General features: G+C 47.8%; 1 protein-coding gene across 2 annotated transcripts in view; it reads left to right on the top strand.

Annotated features, from left to right (window-relative positions):
* The window catches only part of DHX57 (DExH-box helicase 57), a 58,753-nt gene extending 35,290 nt beyond the window's left edge, over positions 1-23,463 (top strand). For both annotated transcript variants that reach the window (XM_016187221.2, XM_007520990.3), the window contains 11 exons: positions 829-925; positions 2,344-2,517; positions 2,983-3,183; positions 9,849-10,125; positions 11,487-11,582; positions 11,667-11,750; positions 13,242-13,376; positions 14,155-14,229; positions 17,898-18,032; positions 19,647-19,847; positions 21,661-23,463. In XM_016187221.2, the coding sequence (XP_016042707.2) occupies positions 829-925; positions 2,344-2,517; positions 2,983-3,183; positions 9,849-10,125; positions 11,487-11,582; positions 11,667-11,750; positions 13,242-13,376; positions 14,155-14,229; positions 17,898-18,032; positions 19,647-19,847; positions 21,661-21,804 (1,619 nt within the window). In that variant the 3' untranslated portion in view covers positions 21,805-23,463. The remainder of the gene's footprint in view (positions 1-828; positions 926-2,343; positions 2,518-2,982; positions 3,184-9,848; positions 10,126-11,486; positions 11,583-11,666; positions 11,751-13,241; positions 13,377-14,154; positions 14,230-17,897; positions 18,033-19,646; positions 19,848-21,660) is intronic.
* The last annotated feature ends 321 nt before the right edge of the window (positions 23,464-23,784 follow it).

Below are 23,784 nucleotides of genomic sequence, written 5' to 3'. Positions count from 1 at the left end.
ACACTCATGCCTGAGTCAGAGCTGAGCAGTGCTATGAGACGGAAGGGAGGGAGGAAGGAAGGAGAGAGAGAGGGAATGGAGCTTTAATAATCCTTTTTTTTTTTTAATTTGATAAGACAGAAATTGAGAGGGGGGAGTTGGGCGGTAGCGCAGTGGACTAAGCGCAGGTGGCGCAAAGCGCAAGGACCGGCGTAAGGAGCCCGGTTCGAGCCCCCAGCTCCCCACCTGCATGGGAGTCGCTTCACATGCGGTGAAGCAGGTCTGCAGGTGTCTATCTTTCTCTCCCCCTCTCTATCTTCCCCTCCTCTCTCCATTTCTCTCTGTCCTATCCAACAATGACGACATCAGTAACAACAACAGTAATAACTACAATGACAATTTAAAAAAGGGCAACAAAAGGGAAAATAAATAAATATAAAAAAATTTTTGAAAAAAAGAAACTTGGAGGGGGAGATAGAGAGACTCCTGCAGATCCACTTCACTGCTCTTGAAGCATTTCCCACTGTAGGTGGGGACTTGGGGACTTGAACCCAGAGCACTGCACATGGTAATGTGTGCATTCAACCCCGATGCACCACCACCCAGCCCCTAATGATTCTCTTGTAACTTGAGCACTATGTCTGTCTATACTTACTGTCATGGAAGGACAGTGATATTTCATTGTGGTTAAGTCAGAATATAGATATATATCCACCTGTGCCTGTGGGCTTTACAAAGAAAGGAATGACAGTTTCCATATAGATCATTGTATTTAGGGGCTGAGAGGCCTGGCATCTATTCTGGTTCCTCTGGTGCTTCTACCACAGCAATTAATTTTTCTACACACAGGTGCTATACTTGTGTTTTTACCGGGCCTCGCAGAGATCAAAATGCTTTATGAGCAACTGCAGTCAAATTCACTTTTCAACAACAGGCGCAGCCACCGGTGAGTCCGCTGCTTTCTCGCTCCTCCAGCCCGCCTCCACACCCCGCCTCCACATCCCACCCCCACGGCGCTCTGTGCAGGTAGAATGCCAGGGCAGTGTCTGGCCCTCTCACCCTCGTGCCACTCCTCACCAACATGTTTATTTATGCCAGTTGGAAATAAGCCAGCCTGCTGGCTCTAGGAAGTCGGTGTCTCCCACTGCATCACTAAAAACACTTGGCTGAGTAACTCAGCTAGGGTCAGATATAGGTGAGAGCGGCCAGCACTAGTAACACAGAGAAATGCTGCCATTTCTGTGAGAAAACACTTGTCTATGGCCGATACAGTAGGTGTAAGATGCTCCAAGTGTGTCCTTACGTCTTTGGGGGAAAGAGCTCAGCAGATGAGCAGTCTTCTCCACATGTAGGAAGCTTCTCCGCCGGCGGAAGAGCTCATCTGAATAGTGTGCTGCTTTGGCATGTGTGCTGCTCAGACTTAGATTTGAGTCTAGATTCCACTGCATTGAAGGATGCTTCAGTGTTGGTGGGTTTGTTTTTTTTTTTCTTTTTTCTTTCTTTCCTCTTTCTCTCTGATTAAAAAAATTTTTTTAAGATTTTTGTTATTATTTATTTATTCCCTCTTGTTGCCCTTGTTGTTTTATTGTTGTAGTTATTATTGTTGTTGCTATTGATGTCATTGTTGTTGGCTAGGACAGAGAGAAGTGGAGAGAGGAGGGGAAGACAGAGAGGGGGAGAGAAAGACAGACACCTGCAGACCTGCTTCACCACCTGTGAAGCGACTCCCCTGCAGGTGGGGAGCCGGGGGCTTGAACCAGGATCCTTACGCCGGTCCTTGCGCTTTGCGCCATGTGCACTTATCCCACTGCACTACCGCCCGACTCCCCCCAGTTTGTTTTTTTTTCTTAATTCATATCACTGCTCATTGTCTCTCTTGCTCCGTATTTAAAGGGAAAGTGAAGCGACTCTTTCCCGGCTCGTGTGCTCTGGGGTCATCACTGTAGAATATCAGTCTCAGTCCTCTTGACGACTTCCTACTGAATTATCTGCATAGGCTTCTCCCAAGTTGACCTGAGGTTTTTTGGGCTACAAAACTGAATCATGCTTCCTAGAAATGAGAAAGAGGGCTAGGGAGACAGTATAAGGGTGATGCAAAAAGTCTTTCATGCTTGAGGCTCTGAGGCCCCAGGTTCAACCCCCAGTACCACTATCATCAACCAGAAGAGAGCAGTGCCCTGGTTTAAAAAAAAAACAGGAAAAGGTGCCTCCCCTTAAGGCTTAGGGGCTGAGCTGGGCTGGGCTGGGCTGGGCCGGGCTGGGCCGGGCCGGGCCGGGCCAGGCCAGTAGGACAGGCTTGGATACACTGCAGTAAACACTGGCTTCCACAAACACTGGGACATTCACGGACATCGCTCCTTCCAGCTGCGTGGTCCACCCCCTGCACTCATCCCTGTCCAGTGAGGAGCAGCAGGCTGTGTTCACAAAACCCCCAGCTGGCATCACCAAAATCATCATCTCCACCAACATCGCAGAGACCTCTGTCACCATTGATGACGTCGTCTACGTCATCGACTCTGGGAAGATGAAAGAAAAGAGGTACCAACAGTGCGGCCCACCTATGCGGGGGTAGGGCCGGTGCGGGGAGCAGGCCCCATGCGGGGCATCACCCTTCCCTTCCTGACTCGCGCTGTCACTGCAGACCTGCTAGGCATAGGGAGCTCACCAGGTAGAGTGCTTGCATCACCATGGGGTGCAGTGGATGGGAGTTCTTTTTCTGTACTTGGTTCTCCGCTGGATGTGAGTGTTGGCAGGTGAAACCATACTCCCATCCTGTTCTGTCTTTCCCCATTGGGGTAGGGCTCTGGAGAGGTGACCGCCCAGGGAGTTCAGGATGGGATCCTAGTAGTATCTGCAACTTGGTGGCTGAAAGGCACTAAGATGGAAAACAGGACCTAAGAGTGGGACTAGATGAAAGTAGGGAACTTAGAGTGGAAGGGAACTAGAAAGTCTATTATAGGAACGTTCCCAGGAGCCCGTGTCTCCTTTTTCTCTTCCTGGTAGGTACGATGCCAGCAAAGGGATGGAGAGTCTCGAGGACACTTTTGTCTCTCAGGCCAACGCGCTGCAGAGGAAGGGGCGAGCCGGCCGGGTGGCCTCCGGGGTGTGCTTCCATCTCTTCACCAGCCACCACTTCACCCACCACCTGTTAAAGCAGCAGCTGCCAGAGATCCAGCGAGTGCCTCTGGAGCAGCTGTGCCTCAGGTAGGGCTGTGCCCAGCAGCCTGGGTGCCACATTCCCTCTCCCTCAAGGCATTTGCTAAGAGTTCACTGGGCTCATCTTCAGTATCACCTGTATTGTTCTGTCCAGCTCTCTGCACATGAAGAGCTATTACTGCAGCAGGCCACCCTAAAGTATAAAGAAAGTCTTTGGGTGGTCTGGGAGATGGCACAGTAGATAAGGCATTGGGCTCTCAAGCATGAGGTCCCAAGTTCAATCCCCGGCAGCACATGTACCAGAGCGATGTCTGGTTCTGTTTCTCTTTCTCTCCTATCATTTCTTAGGAATAAATTTTTAAAAAGAGAGCGAAGGGAAGAAAGGAAGGAAGGAAGGAAGGAAGGAAGGAAGGAAGGAAGGAAGGAAGGAAGGAAGGAAGGAAGGGCGGGCATTTGGGGGGGCAGTAGTGCAGTGGGTTAAGTGCACATAGTACTAAGCACAAGGATCCTAGTTCATCCTAGTTCAAGCCCCTGGCTCCCCACCTGCGGGGGGGGGGACGCGGTTTGCCCCACAAGCAGTGAAGTAGATCTGCAGGTGTCTTATCTTTTTTTTTTTTAATTTTTTATTTAAGAAAGGATTAATGAACAAAACCATAAGGTAGGAGGGGTACAACTCCACACAATTCCCACCACCCAATCTCCATAACCCACCCCCTCCCCTGATAGCTTTCCCATTCTCTATCCCTCTGGGAGCATGGACCCAGGGTCATTGAGGGTTGCAGAAGGTAGAAGGTCTGGCTTCTGTAATTGCTTCCCCGCTGAACATGGGCGTTGACTGGTCGGTCCATAGTCCCAGTCTGCCTCTCTCTTTCCCTAGTAAGGTATGTCTCTGGGGAAGCTGAGCTCCAGGACACATTGGTGGGGTCTTCAATCCAGGGAAGCCTGGCCAGCATCCTGGTGGCATCTGGAACCGTTTCCAGGAGATGTGGCCGGAGCTCAGCTGCTAACAGCTTCTCAGTCCGCCATCTTCCTGCAGTCCGCCCTTATCTTTTTTTTTTAAGGCCTTTATTTTTTTATTAATTTTCCCTTTTGTTGCCCTTGTTTTTTATTATTATTGTAGTTATTTGTGTTGTTGTTGGATAGGACAGAGAGAAATAGAGAGAGGAGAGGAAGACAGGGGGAGAGAAAGAGAGACAACCGCAGACCTGCTTCACCACCTTTGAAGCAACTCCCCTGAAGGTGGGAAGCCAGGGGCTCAAACCGGGATCCTTAGGCCAGTCCTTGAGCTTCATGCCATGTGCGCTTAACCCGCTGTGCTACCGCCCGACTCCCTGCAGGTGTCTATTTTCTCTTTCCCCCTCCTCTCTCAGTTTCTCTCTGTCCTATCCAAAAACTCAAAAGAAAAAAAAAAAAAAAAGCCATAGGAGCAGTGGATTCATAGTGCCAGCACCGAGCCCCAGCAGTAACCCTGGAGGCAAAAAGAAATAAAAAATAAAAAATTATTTGTAAGGGGCAGGGGAGATAGCACAGTGGTTCTGCAAAGAGACTCACATGCCTAAGGTTCCAAGGTCCCATCAGCCAGAGCTGAGCAGTACTCTGGTAAAAATTAAAATAATAATAATAATGCATTTTTAGGGCTGAGAAACAGCTAAGCTGGTAGAGCGCACACCTTACCATGCAGAGGGACCTAAGTCAGCTCCAGGAACCTTCAGATGATGCTGTGGCCTGCCTCTCTCCCTCTCTCTCTCTCTCTCAGAATAAAAGAGAGAAGTCTACCAAGAGCAAATAGGATCGTGAAATGCACAGAACGCCAGCAGGCACATGAGAGACCTGTGCAGTAGGCGGGCAGGGAGGGGGTTAGAGCTTAGGACTTGCCACACAGGGCTCCAGGCTCCTACCCAGCACCACAATGCCAGAGTGATGCTCTGCTTCCCTCTCCCTTCCTGTCTCTCTCACTGTCGAATAAATAAATGCTGCTTTTTAGAATATGTTTTATTTATCTTAATGGGAGAGAAAAGTGAGAAAGAGGCCTGGAGACTGCTCTGCTCTGGTTTACAGTAGTATAGGGGACTAAACCTGGGACTTTGGAGTCTCAGGCATGAACATATTTTTGCAAAACCATTATGCTATCTCCCCTGCCTAATAAATGCCATTTTTAAAGAATATGTCTAGGGGCTGGGTTGAGCGCACATGTTACAGTGTGCAAGGACCCAGGTTCAAGCCCCAAGTCCCCACCTTCAGGGTGAAAGTTTCACAAGTGGTAAAGCAGGGCTGCAGGTGTCTATCTACTCTCCCTTTATTTTATTTATTTATTTATTTATTTATTTATTTATTTATTTTCCTTTTTGTTGCCCTTGTTGTTTAACATTGTTGTGGTTATTAATGTCATTGTTGTTGGATAGGACAGAGAGAAATGGAGAGAGGAGGGGAAGACAGAGAGGAGGAGAGAAAGACAGACACCTGCAGACCTGCTTCACCACTTGTGAAGCGACTCCACTGCAGGTAGGGACCCAGGGGCTCGAACTGGGATCCTTACGCAGGTCCTGGCGATTTGCGCCACGTGCACTTAACCTGCTGCGCCACCCCCCGACTCCCTTACTCTCCCTTTCTATCTCCCCCTTCCTCTCAATTTCTGTCTTTCTCTAGCCAATAAATAAAGATAATTTTTTTTAATATTTATTTATTCCCTATTGTTGCCCTTGTTTTTTTTCCCTTTGTTCTTTTATTGTTGTAGTTATTATTGTTGTTGTTGGCTAGGACAGAGAGAAATGGAGAGAGGAGGGGAAGACAAGAGAGTGGGAGAGAAAGACAGACACCTGCAGACCTGCTTCACCACTTGCGAACAGACCCCTGCAGGTGGGGAGCTGGGGGCTCGAACCAGGATCCTTATACAAGCCCTTGTGCTTTGTGCCATGTGCACTTAACCCACTGCACTACCGCCCAGCCCCCATAAAGATATATATATTTTTTTATTTATTCCCTTTTGTTGCCCTTGTTGTTTTATTGTTGTAGTTATTATTATTGTTGTTGTTGTTGGATAGGACAGAGAGAAATGGAGAGAGGGAGGGGAAGACAGAGAGGAGGAGAGAAAGATAGACACCTGCAGACCTGCTTCACCGCCTGTGAAGTAACTCCCCTGCAGGTGGGGAGCCGGGGTTTGAACCGGGATCCTTATGCCAGTCCTTGTGCTTTGCGCCACCTGCGCTTAGCCCGCTGCACTACAGCCCGACTCCCCATAAAGATATTTTTTAAAAAGAATACATCTATAAGTCAGGAGAGTAATTTAACTTACTAAGAAATTACTTCTGGGGCCAGGCAGTGGTGCACCTAGTTAAATGTACATAGTACTATGCATAGGGACCCATGCAAGGATCCATGTTCAAGCCTCTGGCTCCCTACCTGCAGGAGGTGTTGCTTAAGCAGTGAAGCAGGTCTGTTGATGGCTGTCTTTCTTTCTCCCTCTTTTCTTTTTAATATATTTATGTATTCCCTTTTGTTGCCTTTGTTTTTTATTGTTGTAGTTATTGTTGTTGATGTCGTTGTTGGATAGGACAGAGAGAAATGGAGACAGGAGGGGAAAACAGAGGGGAGAGAGAAAGACAGACACCTGCAGACCTGTTTCACCACCTGTGAAGCAGTTCCTCTGCAGGTGGGGAGCCGGGGGCTCAAACCGGGATCCTTATGCTGGTCCTTGCACTTTGCACCACCTGTGTTTAACCTGCTGTGCTACCGCCTGACTCTCCCTCTCTCCCTCTTTATCTCCCTCTCTCCTCTCAATTTCTCTCTGTCTTATCCAATAAAGTAGAAATAATGGCCACCAAGAGCAGTGGATTCATAATGCCAGCACTGAGCCCCAGCAAAAGCGTTGGAGGCAAAAAGGAAGAAAGGAAGAAAGGAAGAAAGAGGGGGTTGGGCGGTGGCGCAGTGGGTTAAGCGCACGTGGCGCAAAGTGCAAGGACTGGCATAAGGATCCCGGTTCGAGCCCCGGCTCCCCACCTGCAGGGGAGTCGCTTCACAGGTGGTGAAGCTGGTCTGCAGGTGTCTATCTTTCTCTCCCCCTCTCTCTGTCTTCCCCTCCTCTCTCCATTTCTCTCTGTCCTATCCAACAACAAAGCAACATCAACGATGGCAATAATAACCGCAACGAGGCTGCAACAACTAGGGCAACAAAAAGGGGGAAAAATGGCCTCCAGGAGCGGTGGATTCATGGTGCAGGCACCGAGCCCAGCAATAACCCTGGAGGAAAAAAAAAAAAGAAGAAGAAAAAAAAAGAAAGAAAGAAAGAAAGAAAGAAAGAAAGAAAGAAAGAAAGAAAGAAAGAAAGAAATTCCTGTTGGAGCAACCATATTAAATCATCACAGGAGGCTGGGGAGCTAGCTTAGTGGTTATGCAAAAAAACCTTTCATGCCTGAGTTACCAAAGGTCCCAGGTTCAATCCTCAGTATCAGCACAAGCCAGAGTTAATTAGTGCTCTGGTAAAGAAAAAAATAATAAAAACTTAACAACACTAGATAAAAGATGCATCTACATTAATGAAAATACAAACTGATATGCTTGTAGGTTGACAATTTACAGAGGAATTATAAGGGAAATGGTTTTTAAGTGTGTTTTTTTAAAATATTTTTTTATTTTCCCCTTTGTTGTTTTATTGTTATAGTTATTGTTATTGTTGTCGTTATTGATGTCGTCGTTGTTGGATAGGACAGAAAGAAATGGAGAGAGGAGGGGAAAACAGAGGGGGAGAGAAAGAGAGACACCTGCAGACCGGCTTCACCACCTGTGAAGCGACTTCGCTGCAGGTGGGGAGCCGGGCACTCGAACCGGGATCCTTATGCCAGCCCTTGTGCTTTGAGCCATGTTAAGTTTGTTTTAAGATTTATTAACATAAGATACAGAATGGAAGAGAGATAGAACCAAAAACTCTGGTGCATGTAATGCCAGGAATTGAACTTGGGGCCTCATAATATGAAGTCCAAGACTACCTATTGCACCTCCTCCCTCACCACTGAAAATGTTTTATTCTTTTTTTTGCTTTCAGGGTTATTGCTGGGGTTTGGTGCCAGCACTACAAATCCTCTACTCCTGGTGGCCATTTTTTTCCCCATTTTATTGGATAAGACAGAGAGAAATTGAGAGAAGGTGATTGAGAGAGAGCAAGAAAGATAGATACCTGCAGACCTGCTTCACCACTTACAAAGTATTCCCCCTGCAGGTAGGGAGTAGGGACTCGAACGTGGCTCCTTGCACTTAGTAAATTGTGCGCTTAACTGGGTGCGCCACTGCCTGGCCCCCTAATTTAAATTTTTTTTAAATGTTACTGTTTTATTTTATGTTTTATTTGATAGGAGAGAAAGAAACTGGGGGGGAGTGGAGACAGAGGGCGAGAGGTTGAGAGACACTTGCAGTCCTGTTTTTCTACTTGTGAATCTTCCCCCTTGCAAGTGAGGACTGGGGGCTTGAACCTGGGTCATTGTACATTGTAATGTTTGCACTCAACTGCATGTGCCCCTAATTTATATTTTTTTTCCACAGGACAGATTTTTATAAGCTAAAGAATCTGTTTATTCTTAGAATTTTTTTCCATTATGTTTCCTTGTTGATGGTTCCAAAAAACAGGTCATCTGTCTCATTCTACTTCATCTATATTTTTTTCTAGGTTTCTTCTTTTTTTTTTTTAATTTCTTTATTGGGGAATTAATGTTTTACATTCGACAGTAAATACAGTAGTTTGTACATGCATAACAGTTGCCAGTTTTCCATATAACAATACAACCCCCACTAGGTCCTCTGTCATCCTTTTTGGACCTGTATTCTCCCCCCTACAAACCCCAGAGTCTTTTACTTTGGTGCAATATGCCAATTCCATTTCAGGTTCTACTTGTGTTTTCTCTTCTGATCTTGTTTTTCAACTTCTGCCTGAGAGTGGGATCATTCCATATTCATCCTCTGTTTCTGACTTATTTCACTTAATATGAATTTTTCAAGGTCCATCCAAGATCGGCTGAAAACGGTGAAGTCACCATTTTTTACAGCTGAGTAGTATTCCCTTTGTTCTTCTTAATTGCTACCACGGTTATCACTGGGGCACAGTGCCTCTGAAACAGATCCACCGTTGCTGGCTTTCTGGATGCCATCCCCCTCACACTCTCTCACCATCCCCCCTTCTTTTTTTTCTTCCTTTGGATAGAGAATTTGGAAGGAGATAGAGAGAAAGAGAGACGTCTGCAGTACTGCTTCAGCACTCTTGAAGCTTCCCTCCTACAGGTGGGAACCAAGGACTTGAACCCAGGTCATTGCATATGATAACATGTGCTTTCAACTGGGTACACTAGTTGCCCTTGTTGTTTATCGTTGTCGTTATTATTATTTTGTTATTGCTGTCGTTGCTGTTGGATAGGACAGAGAGAAATCGAGAGAGGAGAGGAAGACAGACACCTGCAGACCTGCTTCACCACTTATGAAGCGACCCCCTTGCAGGTGGGGAACTGGGTGCTCGAACCAGGATCCTCACGCCGGTCCTTGCGCTTTGTGCCATGTCACTTAACCCACTGCGCCACTGCCTCCCCTCCCCCCCCCCCCCCCCCCCCGTGTTTTGTTTTGTTTTGTTTTTACCTGAGCACTGCTCAGGTCTGGCTCAGAGAGAGAAGCTTCCTCCTCTGCTCACTCCCACTAGAAGTAAAATCACCAAATACCCTTTTGTGTTCATATTTCAGAATTAAAATCCTAGAGATGTTTAATGCTTACAAGCTCCAGTCTGTCTTCTCTCGGCTCATTCAACCTCCACACGCTGACTCCCTCCGCACCTCCAAAATTCGCCTCCAAGACCTGGGGGCACTGACACCGGATGAGAAACTGACCCCGCTGGGGTACCACTTGGCCTCTCTGCCAGTGGACGTGCGGATCGGCAAGCTGATGCTATTTGGCTCCATCTTCCGCTGCCTGGACCCCGCCCTCACCATCGCTGCCTGCCTGGCCTTCAAGTCTCCTTTCGTAAGGGAACAGCCTTCCCTAAACCTCTAGTGGGGTCCCTGGGGCTTCCCCGGAGTGGAGGGAGCTGTGGGTACCATGTTGGGATGGAAGGGAGTCATGAAAGTTTTTGTTGATTTTTGCCAATCAGTGGGGAGAAGGGGAACCCATGAGTATGATTAAAAATAGGAAGAAAGTGGTTCAGACGGTGGTACAGTAACTAAAGCAGTGGATTCGCGAGGCCGGGTCATGGTCCACCTGGTTGAGTCCACCTGGTACCATGTTCAAACACCCAGGTTCAAGCCCCCAGTCCCCACCTGCAAGTGGGAAGCTTCCCGATTGGTGAAGCAGGTCTGCAGGTGTCACTTTTGTTTCTCCCTCTCTATTTCTCTCCTTGATTTCTCTCTGTCACACAAAAATAATAAATATAAAAATAAAAATAGTGGGGGTCGGGTGGGAGCGCATGTAGCGCAAAGCGCAAGGACTGGCATAAAGGATCCTGGTTCGAGCCCCTGGCTCCCCACCTGCAGGAAGATGCTTCACAGGCGGTGAAGCAGGTCTGCAGGTGTCTATCTTTCTCTCCCCCTCTGTCTTCCCCTCCTCTCTACTTCTCTCTGTCCTATCCAACAACAACGACATCAGCAACAACAATAATAATAACTACAACAACAAAACAACAAGGGCAACAAAAGGGAAAATAAATAATAAAAAAGTTTTTTTTTTAATAAAAAAATAGCAGTGGGTCTCAAGCGTGAGAGCCTTAGTTCAGCCTCCAGCAGCATATGAACCAGAGTGATGCTCTGGCTTTCTTTCTCTCTCCTAACTCTCATTAGTAAATAAATAAAAAAATACTTATTTAAAAATAAAATGAAAACAGGAGGGAAGTCCTAGCTGTGGTATTAGAAGTAGAGGAGGCCCAGTCTAAGTGGTGACCAGGCACCTGTACTATGTGCCCCTCCCGTCAACAGGACTTGAGAGCCGGCCTTTAGAATGAGTGGCACTCTCACTCGCAACTTAAAATCAGTTTTGGGAGCTGGGTAGTGTCGCACCTGGTTGACCTGCAGGGGGAGAGCTTTGCAAGTGGTGAATGGTGAAGCAGCGTTGCAGATGTCCTTGTCTCTTTCCCTCTCTTATCACTTCCTTCTCGATTTCTGGCTGTCTCTACTCAATAAATAAATAAATAGAATTCAAAATCCCAGTTTCCTGTGGGTGGACAGACCGACCCAGCAGACAGCATTTACCAACTCCCACAGCTGCCTTTGACCGGGTGCTGCCCACGGCCTAAGCCATCCTCACAGAACAACTCTTCAGGCACCTGGTCTGAGAAAGGAACCACCAGAGCCCGCAGATCAGATGAGCCCTTCGAACCCACTTCCCTCTTCTAGGTATCTCCCTGGGATAAAAAAGAAGAAGCTAATCAGAAAAAGCTAGAATTTGCCTTCGCAAACAGCGATTACATGGCCCTTCTCCGAGCCTACAAGGTAAGTGTGTCGTCTGATTGCTGAGGTTCATCGTCATAATGAGCACATGACAGAGGGGGCTTATTGGTGTCTTCTCCCAAACAGGGATGGCAGCTGAGCCTGAAAGAAGGCATGCGAGCAAGCTACAATTACTGCAGGGTCAACTTCTTGTCAGGAAGAGTTCTTCAGGTGAGCAGCCCCTGTGTCATGTCAGCTCGTCAGCATTGTGTTCGGTGGAGAAGCACACACAGAAACTGCAGCCCCAGTTGCTTCACAGGTGGTGAAGCAGGTCTGCAGGTGTCTGTCTTTCTCTCCCCCTCTCTGTCTTCCCTTCCTCTCTCCATTTCTCTCTGTCCTATCCAACAATGACGACATCAATAACAACTACAACAATAAAACAAGGACAACAAAAGGGAATAAATAAATATAAAAAAAATGTTTTTAAAAAGGGAGTCAGGCAGTAGCGCAGCCGATTAAGCGCAGGTGGCATAAAGCGCTTAAAGGACCGCATAAAGATCCCAGTTCGAGGCCCGGCTCCCCACCTGCAGGAGAGTCACTTCACAGGTGGTAAAGCAGGTCTGCAGGCAGGTGTCTATGTTTCTCTCCCCCCTGTCTTCTCTTCCTCTCTCCATTTCTCTCTGTCCTATCCAACAACAATGACATCAATAATAACTACAACAATAAAACAAGGACAAAAATAGGGAATAAATAAATATGAAATTTTTTTTTAAAAAAAAAAAGAAGAAGAAGCTGCAGACCCACCTGTGTGCCCTGCCCAGGCACTGACAGGATCATGTCTGGACCAGCTAACTTGGCTTCACCCTCTGTGTGAGTCAGACTCCTGAACTAACTGCCTAACTTTTTTGGGCCCTGCCTCCCAGCTGTCCCATTCTCCCTCTCTGTGATGAAGGAAAAAAATGGCTTCCAGGGGTAGTGGGGTTGTTATGCAACACAAAGCCCCAGCGATAACCCTGGTGACAAAAAAAATATTTTGAAGCTAAAGAGATAGCTCATTGGGTAGGGTACATACCTTGCCAGGCCCAGGGGGAGTTCTGGAGTTATCTTTCTTTTTTCTTTTTGTTTTAAACTCTTTTTTTTTTATTTATTCCCTTTTGTTGCCCTTGTTATTGTTATTGATGTCATTGTTGGATAAGAGAGAGAAATGGAGAGAGGAGGGGAAGGCAGAGAGGGAGAGAGAAAGATAGACACCTGCAGACCTGCTTCACCACCTGTGAAGCGACTCCCCTGCAGGTGGGGAGCTGGGGGCTCGAACCGGGATCCTTATGCCAGTCTGTGCGCTTTGCGCCACGTGCGCTTAACTTGCTGCGCTACCGCCTGACTCCCTGGAGTTATCCTTCTATCTATCTGAAAAAGTTGACTTGAAGCAATGAAGTCGTACATACGTGATACTCCAGCAACACCAAAAAAAGAATCAGAAAATGGTCATATTTTCTGCTGTTTGTGAATTTCTGTTACTGTTTCACCCAGGTTGTTGAATGAGTGAGTGAAAATTGCCCTCTTGGAAATGATGGAGCAGGCTCATTTTTGTCCCTGTTTATGAGCATGTGAGCCCATTGGTTTCCACCCCGGTCCTGCGTGTTCAGAGACACTCCTGTTCATAAGACTTCGAACTCAGAAGTGGTGGAAACCCCGCTTGAAAACTTTTTCCTCTTCTTTCAGGAAATGGCCAGCCTCAAACGACAGTTCACTGAATTATTATCTGACATAGGGTTTGCAAAGGAGGGCCTCAGAGCCAGGGAGATAGAGAAGAGGGCCCATGTGGGAGACGGTATCTTGGATGCCACAGGAGAGGAGGTAATGAGGGAGTGGGCTGCTCTCTGTTCATAAGCACATAGGGGTGGGGGTAGAGAAGGGTTCCTCCTCACCAGAGGATGGGGGTCACAGCAGTCTTGAATTTCTTCCTTCCACAATCCAGTGCCAGCTAACTCTAACTCTTGATAACAGATCTTTCTGCTAATGGCTGCTATTGATTTGGGGTTTTTTGCCTTTCACAATGGTCTTTATAAATTCATACGGTTGAGTAGATGCTTCCCATAACGTCTTTTTTTTACACCTGCAGACCTGCTTCACCGCCTGTGAAGTGACACCCCTGCAGATGGGGAGCCAGAGCTCAAACCAGGATCCTTAAGCCGGTCCTTGTGCTTTGCACCACCTGCACTTAACCCGCTGTGCTACAGCCCTTTTTTTTTTTTTAAAGATTTTATTTATTTATTAATGAGAAACATAGAAGGAGAGAGAAAGAGCCAGAAATTACTCTGGTACATGTGCTGCCGGGGATTGAACTCAGGACCTCATGCTTGAGAATCCAATGCTTTATCCACTGCGCCACCTCCCTGACCACCCATAACATCTTCTTAAATAAGTAAGGCCAGCCTTTTTCTGGCCCAGAGCGTTCTTGCAGAACCCTGCCCAATCAATGTACTTTATGCTGAGAAATACCTTTTCTTAGCACAGAAACAGAAACCAAGTGCTTTTGTCCAAAATGGTAATGCAGTGACTTACAGGAGTCAATCGCAGGTCACAGGCCAAAGCAGCCACTGTATCTGAGATTCACGCCCTGCTCTTCTCATAGGCGAACGCGAATGCCGAGAACCACAAGCTGATTTCCGCAATGCTGTGCGCGGCCCTGTACCCCAATGTCGTGCAGGTAACAACACCTTGCTCCTGGGTCTTCCACTTTCTATTTGGCTTGGAGCACAAGGAGGCAGTTAAGGAACACGTTCGTCTGAAGGAGGTGCACAGCACACTGGCTCACACGGCCTTTTCAGCTCATGCACACGCACCTTTCCTGCTGTCCGCTGCCCGGACCAGCTTACATAGCTCATTCAAGCACCCCAATAGATGGCCCCATCTATTGGCCCTTGAGAGCTTACCCAGTGGAATGCACACTTTGTCATTCATAAGGAACTGGGTTTGGTACCACATGGGAGCACCTTGCAGAGTGCCTGGGTGACCCCAGTTCTGCTACAGGCTCCCAAGGCCCTCTGCTGGACTCAGATCAGAGGAGCACAGTCAGTCCTGCACCATGAGGTCTCTGTCACCAGCCAGAGCCTAATGTGGGCTTCAGCCTGAGTTTTCTCGGCCAGTTCTCATAGTTCTCATAGGACTCAGAGTTGGAATTTGCCAGACTACTAAACTACTGCTCCTCTAAGGTTTAGTTAAATGCTCAACTGACAGCTGCTGATTAATTAAAGGTTCACTGTCTGCATCGTACTTACAAACTTTTCAAACCATTTATAAGCTACTGTAAATTTTTTTCATTTGGGTCAGACCTGGTGACCGAAAACTCAGGGCTTGTGGTGTAAACAGGCAAGGCTTGGGCTTGGGGACAGTGAGAGCATGGGTGTCTACACTGCCCAGATCCACATTCTGTCCAAGAGAGAACCGTGAAGTGAAACAGGGACTCTGATGACAGTGGTGTGACAGAACTGTCTTTTAATTACAATACTGGTTCTGTTAAAGCCCACAACATAAACACTCCTTCCTTCCTTCCTCTCTCCCTCCCTCCCTCCTCCCCTCCATCCCCCCTTCCTTTTCTTTCTTTTATTTATTTATTGGGTAGAGACAGAGACTGAGAAGGAAAGGGGATATAGATAAATACATATATATATATACATACATACACCTGCAGCCCTGCTTTACCATTTGTGAAGCTTCCTCCCTGCAGGAGAGGACAAAGGGCTTGAACCTAGGTCCTTACACACTGTAACATGTGCGCCCAACCAGGTGCATCACCACGCAGCCCGTTCGTTTCTTTTAGCAGAGCTCTGTTTTTGCTTATGGTGGTGCTGGGGATTGGACCTGGAACCTTTGTCTTCTGGCATAAAAGATCTTGCTTATTTTTTCTCTTGTTTTGTTTTGCATAACCATTGTGTTATCTCCCCAGGCCCAGCTTTCTCTACTTTTATCTTTAATTTTTTTAATTATTTCCTTTTTTCTTTTTTAAATTTTTATTTATTTACTTATTTATTTATTTAATAGAGACAGAAATTGAGAAGGGGGGGCCGGGTGGTGGTGCGCCTGGTTGAGCGCATGTATTATTACAATGAGCAAGGACCCAGGTTCAAGCTCCCGGTCCCCACCTGCAGGAGGAAAGCTTTGCAAGTGGTGAAGTAGTGCTGCAGGTATCTCTCTGTCTCCCTCTCTGTCACCCTCTTGATTTCTGGCTGTCTCTATCGAATAAATAAAGATAATAAAAATAGATTAAAAAAAAAAGAAATTGAGAAGGAAGGGGGAGATAGGGAAAGAGACAGAGAGACACCTGCATCTGTACTTCACCACTCGTGAAGCTTTCTTCCTGCAAGTGGGGACTAAGGGCTTGAACACAGGTCCTTGCACACTATATTGTGTGAGCTTAACCAGATGTTGCTACTGCCTGGCCCCCTCTACTTCTATATTAAAGCAAAACTACAGTTTGTTCTATATTCATTGGGACTATATTATTTATTGACTAAATATAGGAACTATGTATTTCTGTAGTTTTTTTTTTTTTTTCAATGAGAGATACAGAGAGAGTGATAGCGACAGAGACTAGAGCACTGCTTAGATCTGGCTGGTGGTGGTGCTGGGGATTGAACTGGGACCTCAGAGCCTCAGGCATAAGAGTCTTTTGTAGAACCACTCTGCTATCTCCCCAGCCACTGAATTTCTATATTTAAATGCCGGGCTAGCATGAGGGTGTTTCTTCCCGGGGCACGTGCTCTCTGGGTTGGAGAGAACTCGACCAGAGCCAACCTGGGCTGCTGCTAACTCGGCGACACAGGAGAGGAACCAGGAACTCGTGGCGGAGCAGGAACACAGTGCGTCTTTACTGATCAGAGACAACGCCTTTATATCTTTTGAAACAGAAGTGGCACGTTGGAAAAGGAAATGGCTAGGAAAGGGGATGGAGAAAAGGAAAGAGTGCAAAGGTCGAAAGCTTCCATAGCAACTGTTGCGAAGGTTTTAACCGGTGGGATTAATTAATACCCTGCAGGCAGGGCAGGTGTCAGGCAAAACAATGATTATGTAAATAGACCATAGTATCAGCGATGGAGCAGAGCAGGGGGACTGCCTGACATTTAAACAAAGCAGTGGACCAGCCAGATAGCTTATTTGGATAGTGTGCTGCTTTGCCATGTACACACCCCAGGTTCAAGCCTTGCCCCCACCACATTGAAGGAAGCTTTGTTGCTGAGGTCTCTTTAGTCCTTATTTCTACCTCTCTGTCTCCTCCTAAAATTAATCAATTAAATTAAATACAAAATATTTAAAAGTTAGGGGCCCGGGTGGTGGCACATCTGGTTGAGTGCACATTACAATGTTCAAAGACCCAGGTTGGAGCCCCCGGTTCCCACCTGCAGGGGAGGACGTTTCACAAGTGGTAAAGCAGGTCTCCAGGTGTCTCTCTGTCTCTCTCCCTCTTAATCATCCCCTCCTCTTTCAATTTCTCTCTGTCTCCAATAAATAAATATTATATATACTTAAAAGTTAAAAACTAGGGGCCAGGTGATAGTGTACCTGGTTGAACGCACACATTACACTGTGCAAGGACCTGGGTCCAAGCCCCTGGTTCCCAGCTGCGGGGGGGGGGGGGACTTCATGAGTAGTACAGCAGATCTGCAGGTATCTGACCCCTTCTCTATCTCCCCCTTCCCTCTCAACTTCTGTCTTTCCAAAATAAATAAAATATGCTTTATACTAATAGAGAACAATAAAATACTAGGTATTCATGTGTTATAGGTGGCCTTACATTTATTTTTTTTTTATTTATTTATTATTGGATAGAGACAGAGAGAAATTGAGATGGGTGGGGGAGATAGAGAGGGAAACAGACAGAGATACCTGTAGCCCTGCTTCACCACGCATGACGCTTTCCCCCTATAGCTGGTCCTTGTACACTATAGCGTAGGTGAGCCACCACCTGGCCCTGACCTTTCTTTTTCCCAAATATGCTGTTTCCTACAGTAATCTTACAATATTTCTACAATACATACACACATTATTCATGTGCACATGCTCACAAGCACTTCTTTTTTCCTAATGAAATAATCTGTGTCTTGGATTTCTTCACTGTGTTCTGAGAGTCACTTGAAAGTGGGTGCCAGCGGTGGGAGCAGAGCCCAGCCCTGTGCCACACAGACCCAGCCACCCAGCACCATAGCACTCACCCCCAGGGATGAAGGATGCTGGGGCTCATGTTGTTTTCAAAAGGACACAGGGTGGGGAGGAGCACTGTGGTACTGAGAGGGGGCGGGCTCTGTGCCGAGGAGAGGAGGGAGGCTTCCTATAGGGGACACAAGGCCTGGCTCTGTCTTCACAAATGCTATTATTCAGGTGAAGATCCCTGAAGGAAGGTTCCAGAGAACCAGCACCGGCGCTGTGAGGTTGCCGCCCAAGTCAGACGAGCTGAAGTTTGCCACCAAGAATGATGGCTACGTGCACATCCACCCGTCCTCAGTGAACTACCAGGTCAGGGCTCACTCAAGTGGCCCCAAACTCAGCCTCACCTCCTCTGCCGTGTGCATCCCCAATAGCCCCGCCCCACGGGCCTGGGGAAGGCCCGGTGAGCCTGAGCAGACTGGAAGCTTATTCTGCAGACTGCTTTACAGGGAAATTCTGTTGAGACACAGCTCAAGCCAGCTCCTGGTGTTCAGTACATCTTGGACCCCAAGCCTCTCAGGGAAGCCTGTCCATGCTGGCCACACTTTCCGCTCCAGGTGACACACACACACACACACACACACACACACACACACACACACACACACGATGCCCAAAAGTCACTGTCTCCCGCTGCACATCAGCTTCTTGTCAACCCTGACCCCTGCTGAGCTGTGCCTCTCCCATGGTATTTGGCAGTTTGGGACTCTCACCCTCCCTCCCAAAAGCCTCTTTGAGGTTGTTTGTTTAATTTTGTTTGTTTGCTTGCTTGTTTTTTTACCAGAGCACTGCTCAGCTCTGGCCTATCCCCCTCTGGTGTGGGGAATTGAACCTGAGACTTTGGAGCCTCAAGCTCTTTGCATAGCCATTTTGCTATGTCCCCGGCCCATCTTTGAGATTTTCTTGATTTTCCAAGTCATCATATATTTCTCTCCATTCAGCTTGTTTCCTTTTCCCTCTTCCTGTACCTTGCCTCTGAAACTGTAGTTCTATCCCCAGTCCATCTTCCTGAGTTCCCATGCCACTTTCTGGGTGTCTGTCTTGCTGGACAGTGGTCTCACGCCAGGAGCTATGGCTCTAGGCCCTCCCCATCACTGCCAGCTCAACTTTACAAGGCACCCTTGGCCCTGTCACCTCTCAGCCCGCTCCATGCTGGAAGTCTACAGATGCTCCTAGGCTCTGAGCTCTCCCAGGGCTGTCCTCTGTCATTTGTGACTTTTTTTTATTTTTTAATCCTTTTTTCAATTTTTTAATATTTTATTGGATAGAGACAGCCAGAAATCAAGATGGAAGGGGGAGATAGAGAGAGAGGCAGAGAGACACCTACAGTACTGCTTGCCCACTTGTAAAGCTTTCCCCCTTGCAGGTGGGACAGGGGCTCAAACCTGGGTCCTTGCTCATTGTAACATGCGCTCAACCAGGTGTGCCACCACCTGGCCCCTCCTCCATCCTCATCACTTGTACACACCAGCTGTGTCAGACTCCCAACAGTGTCTCCAAATGCCATGTCAGGGACAGGTGTTTTAGAAACAGCTGGCTGGTCTTTTTTGTTGTTGTTTTTGGTTTTTTTGTTTTTTGTTTTTGAGATAAGAGGAAAAGATACACACACACACACCCCAGAGCACTGCTCAGCTCAGACTAACTGGTGGTGATTCTGGGAATTGAACCTGGAGCCTCAGAGGCCTCAGGCAGGAAGGTCTTTTGCAAAACCATTATGCTCTGACCCCTGCCCCCCCCCCCAGCTGGCAGATCTGAGTGATGACCAGATGGAGTGAGAGAAAGGTATTACAGTGCTGGGAGAGGGTGTCAGCACTTCCTTTGGGACTGGATTATCAAGAGGGGCTACCAGACAGGAGATGAGGGCCAGTGTCAGGAGGGCCTCCCACAATGCCCAGTCTTGCTGTGACCAAGCTGTTGTTACAGGTGAGACACTTTGACAGCCCATACCTGGTGTACCACGAGAAGATCAAGACCAGCCGTGTATTCATCCGCGACTGCAGCATGGTGTCTGTGTACCCGCTGGTCCTGTTCGGGGGCGGCCAAGTCCGAGTGCAGCTGCACAGGGGCGAGTTCGTGGTCTCGCTGGACGACGGCTGGATCCGCTTCGCAGCTGCTTCCCATCAGGTCAGGAAGGGACTGGGGTCTGTTTGTCAGCGTGCACCTAAGACTCCTCCAGGAGCCCGGCCACCAGGGAGAATCAGAACACAGAGTCCTCTCTCTTTCCCCCTTTTCATAATAGATAAGTAAATCTTGCTTAAAATAACTAAATATTGGACCAACAAATTAGTTTACATGGATAGTGTGACCACCTTGCCATATATACAACCCAGATGCGAGCCTGGCTCCCGCCATGCTGGAAGAAACTTCAGTGCTGTGGTATCTTTTCTTCTCTTTGTATCTAACTTTCTTTCTTCCCAAAGTACTATCAGCTCTAGCTTATGGTGGTGCTGGGGGTTGAACCTAGGACCTTTGGGACCTTAGTTGCCTCTGTCGTGAGTCTTTTTGCATAACCATTATGCTGTCTCCCCAGCCCTAGGTCTCTCTATCTGAAAAAGTCAGCCCCAGAGCAGTGAAACCCCAACAAAGACTAGTTAGCTAGAGATAAATACATGTTACTCTGACTTTGCCACTTTCCTTAAAAACAAACATAAGGCGTGACTAGGAGATGGCTCACTTGGTAGAGAACACACCTTACAATCTCTTAGTCCCTGGGTTTGAGCCCTAGCACACAGGAGTTCCATGGGCAGCAGCAGGAGAGCTGCATGACTGGATGGCGTGGTGTGTCCGCCTCCACGTAAATGGAAGCTTTAGATGCTGGGTTGGGGCAGCTGCTGCACAGCATTGCCCATGCTTGAGGCCCCAGGTTCTCTCCCTGCCTCTGATTTGAAAGAGCATCTTCAGGCCTAACTCTAGGGGATGGGTGTGTGTGTGTGTGATTTGTTGGACAAGAAACAAATCAATAGGGATGGGAGAGAGAGACACCTGCAGGTAGAGAGCAGGGGCTTGAACCCAGGCCCTTGAGCATTGAAACCTGTGCATTCAACTGGGTGTTGCACTACCTGGTCCAGAAGAAAGATTCTTTTCAACAATTACATCTATTAGAAAGTTTCTTCTTGGGAGTTGGGCAGTAGCTCAGAGGGTTCAGTGCACATGGCATAAAGCGCAAGGACCGGCCTAAGGATCCTGGTGCGAGCCCCCAGCTCCCCACCTGCAGGGAAGTCACTTCACAGGTGATGAAGCAGGTCTGCAGGTGTCTATCTTTCTCTCCTCCCTCTCTGTCTTCCCCTCCTCTCTCCATTTCTTTTTTTTTTTTATAGTGGTAATTGGTAGTAACTTTTTTTATTATTATTATTTTTTATTTAAGAAAGGGTTAATTAACAAAACCATAGGGTAGGAGGGGTACAACTCCACACAATTCCCACCACCCAATCTCCATATCCCACCCCCTCCCCCGATAGCTTTCCCATTCTCTATCCCTCTGGGAGCATGGACCCAGGGTCATTGTGGGTTGCAGAAGGTAGAAGGTCTGGCTTCTGTAATTGCTTCCCCGCTGAACATGGGCGTTGACTGGTCGGTCCATACTCCCAGTCTGCCTCTCTCTTTCCCTAGTAGGGTGGGTCTCTGGGGAAGCTGAGCTCCAGGACACATTGGTGGGGTCTTCCTCTCTCCATTTCTCTCTATCCTATCTAACAACGACGATGTCAATAACAACGAGTACAACAATAAAAAAACAACCTGGACAACAAAAGGAAAATAAATAAATATTAAAAAAATTTTTTTAAGAAGCTTTAGAGGCATTTTTAGAATGAGAATGTGCTTCCTTTTCCCACTCGGATGGAGCTGGGTTAATGCAAAAATCTAAAGACACAGGGCTGGGTGTCGGCTGCTGCCTCCTCTCCTCCCTCTGGGCCCTGCTGACCCTGCACTTTCACTCTAGGTGGCCGAGCTAGTGAAGGAGCTTCGCTGCGAGCTGGACCAGCTGCTGCAGGACAAGATCAAGAACCCGAGCATGGACCTGTGCACCTGCCCGCGGGGCTCCCGCATCATCAGCACCATCGTCAAGCTGGTCACCACGCAGTGAGGCCCCGCCTGGGGATGCCGCTGGCCGAGCCCCTCCACTGCAGCCCTGCACCTGCCTGGCGTGGCAAGGGGCTACACCGCACTGCCACGCAGCAGGTCACTCCCAGCACAATTCCGACGGTCCTCGTGGGAGTGGAGACCAGCTTGCTCTACTTTCTCTGTCCTGCTCAGTATGAGGTGCCCCTGCAGCACCAACATGGGCGTTTAATACAAACCTGTTCTCACCTGTGTGCTGCTCTTCTGCTTCTTAGGGGTCATGGGGGTGATGGGAAGTGGGCTCAGCTGAGAAAAGAGAAGAAAAAAACCAGGAAACAAATGATGTGAACAAGAAAAAATGCTTTTGCTTTAAGCTACTGGGAATAAACTTGACTTGTGAGGAATCATTATTTCCTCATTAAAGGTAAGCCCAGAAAACAGATTTGGGGAGCTCTTATTGGATGCTAATGAGAAATAGCCCTTAAAAACTGAACAGTCTGGGTGGCATCATCCATCCTCACCCTGGACTCTGTCAGCAGGGCTGCCACAGCTGGGCTAGAAAAAGGTGCCCCTAGCCCATCTGCAACCATAAAGAGACCACCAGGAGCTGTGGCCCTCCATGCAAGCTCAAGGGGCAGGGGGAACGACACTTTGAAAAACTGAGCACCCTTAACAGATGCCTGGACGTTTGCCTTTCGGCCTGGAAACAGACCACAGCGCTGAAAGTGAAAGGGTTCGTGTCCGTCCACTCCGGGGCGTGGTCTTCACCTGCCCAGATCACACAAAATTGAAGCTCAACACAGCCACCTTTACAGCTAAGGGTGTTTATCCATCGAGGTTTTTCCTCCGATTTTCAGAATGAGCCCCTCCCTCACGGTCACTCCTCCGATTTTCAGAATGAGCCCCTCCCTCACAGTCACTCTCAGGCGTGCAGAAGCTCAGTGTACTCTGAGCTCAGGCTCTGAACAGCAGCTCTGAAAGGCATCTGTCCATTTCCGCTATGCCTCACTGCAAGCCCCACGTGTGCACGTCAGGTCCACAGCTCCCTGAGGGCCTGCGCAGTGAGAATCACGTGACACGCCTCTTCACTGGGACGTTCAGGAGAAACCGCACTGACCTTCTAGGACAGTTTCAGAAGCAGCCAGCCTCTTGCTCTTGGCTCTGCACACAGACAGCTGGGGAGACAGCATATTGGTAATGCAGAAGCCCTTCATGCCTGAGACACCAAACATCCCACGTTCAGTCCCCAGCACCACCATAAGTTGGAGCTGAGCAAGACTCAGGTTTAAAAAAAAAAAAAAAAAAACTGAGAAAGCAAAACACCCCCACCCCTTGGGTGGCCAGATATAACCAGTCACCCACAAATGCACAAATCTGTCATTTTAGACATGCCAGAATGTGAAAAGGACTGTGGGGCCTTGCCTGGAAGGCCCTGGCTAAGAAAAACTTTGCCCCAAGAGATGAGTCTTTGAGATGTCTTTGGGATAAGGCAGCAGACTGGGCCTCTGGTTCAAGGTGAGGCTGCAGTCTGCATTTCGAAGTAAAAGTGTTGCCTCCTCAATAAGGTGGTCAGTGTGTAGTGTTAACTTGATGGACAGGTCTGTAAGTGTTTTCTTAAATGTCTTTTAATTCTATTCCAGTCTTACTAGGGAAGAATATTAATAAAGTACTTGCTACGAAAATATTTCTCACTGCTGTTTTGTACTATCTATAAGTGGAAGTTCTCAGGAAATAAGACCAGGTAAACATTCTCAGAGGTGGTCTTGGGTTGACAAAGTGCTTCTTCCTCCTTGAACTCTGTATCCAAGTATGATGACTCATACTCTCTGGGAAGTAGTGAGCTTTGGTCTTTATCCTCCCACTATGTTATCTGAGCAGGTTGCATCCTGTCACAGGCTCGGTGCCTGCACTATGTGCGCGAATCCACTGCTCCTGGCGACCATCTTTTTTCCATTGTTATTGGATAGGACAAAGAGAAATTAAAGAGAGGAAGGGGAAAACGGGG

The sequence above is a fragment of the Erinaceus europaeus genome, chromosome 3 (genome assembly GCF_950295315.1).
Source record: "Erinaceus europaeus chromosome 3, mEriEur2.1, whole genome shotgun sequence".
In the NCBI taxonomy this organism is placed as follows: domain Eukaryota; kingdom Metazoa; phylum Chordata; class Mammalia; order Eulipotyphla; family Erinaceidae; genus Erinaceus; species Erinaceus europaeus.
The sequence above is the reverse complement of the archived record's forward strand: the minus strand, read 5'-3'. Positions and strand labels throughout refer to the sequence as shown.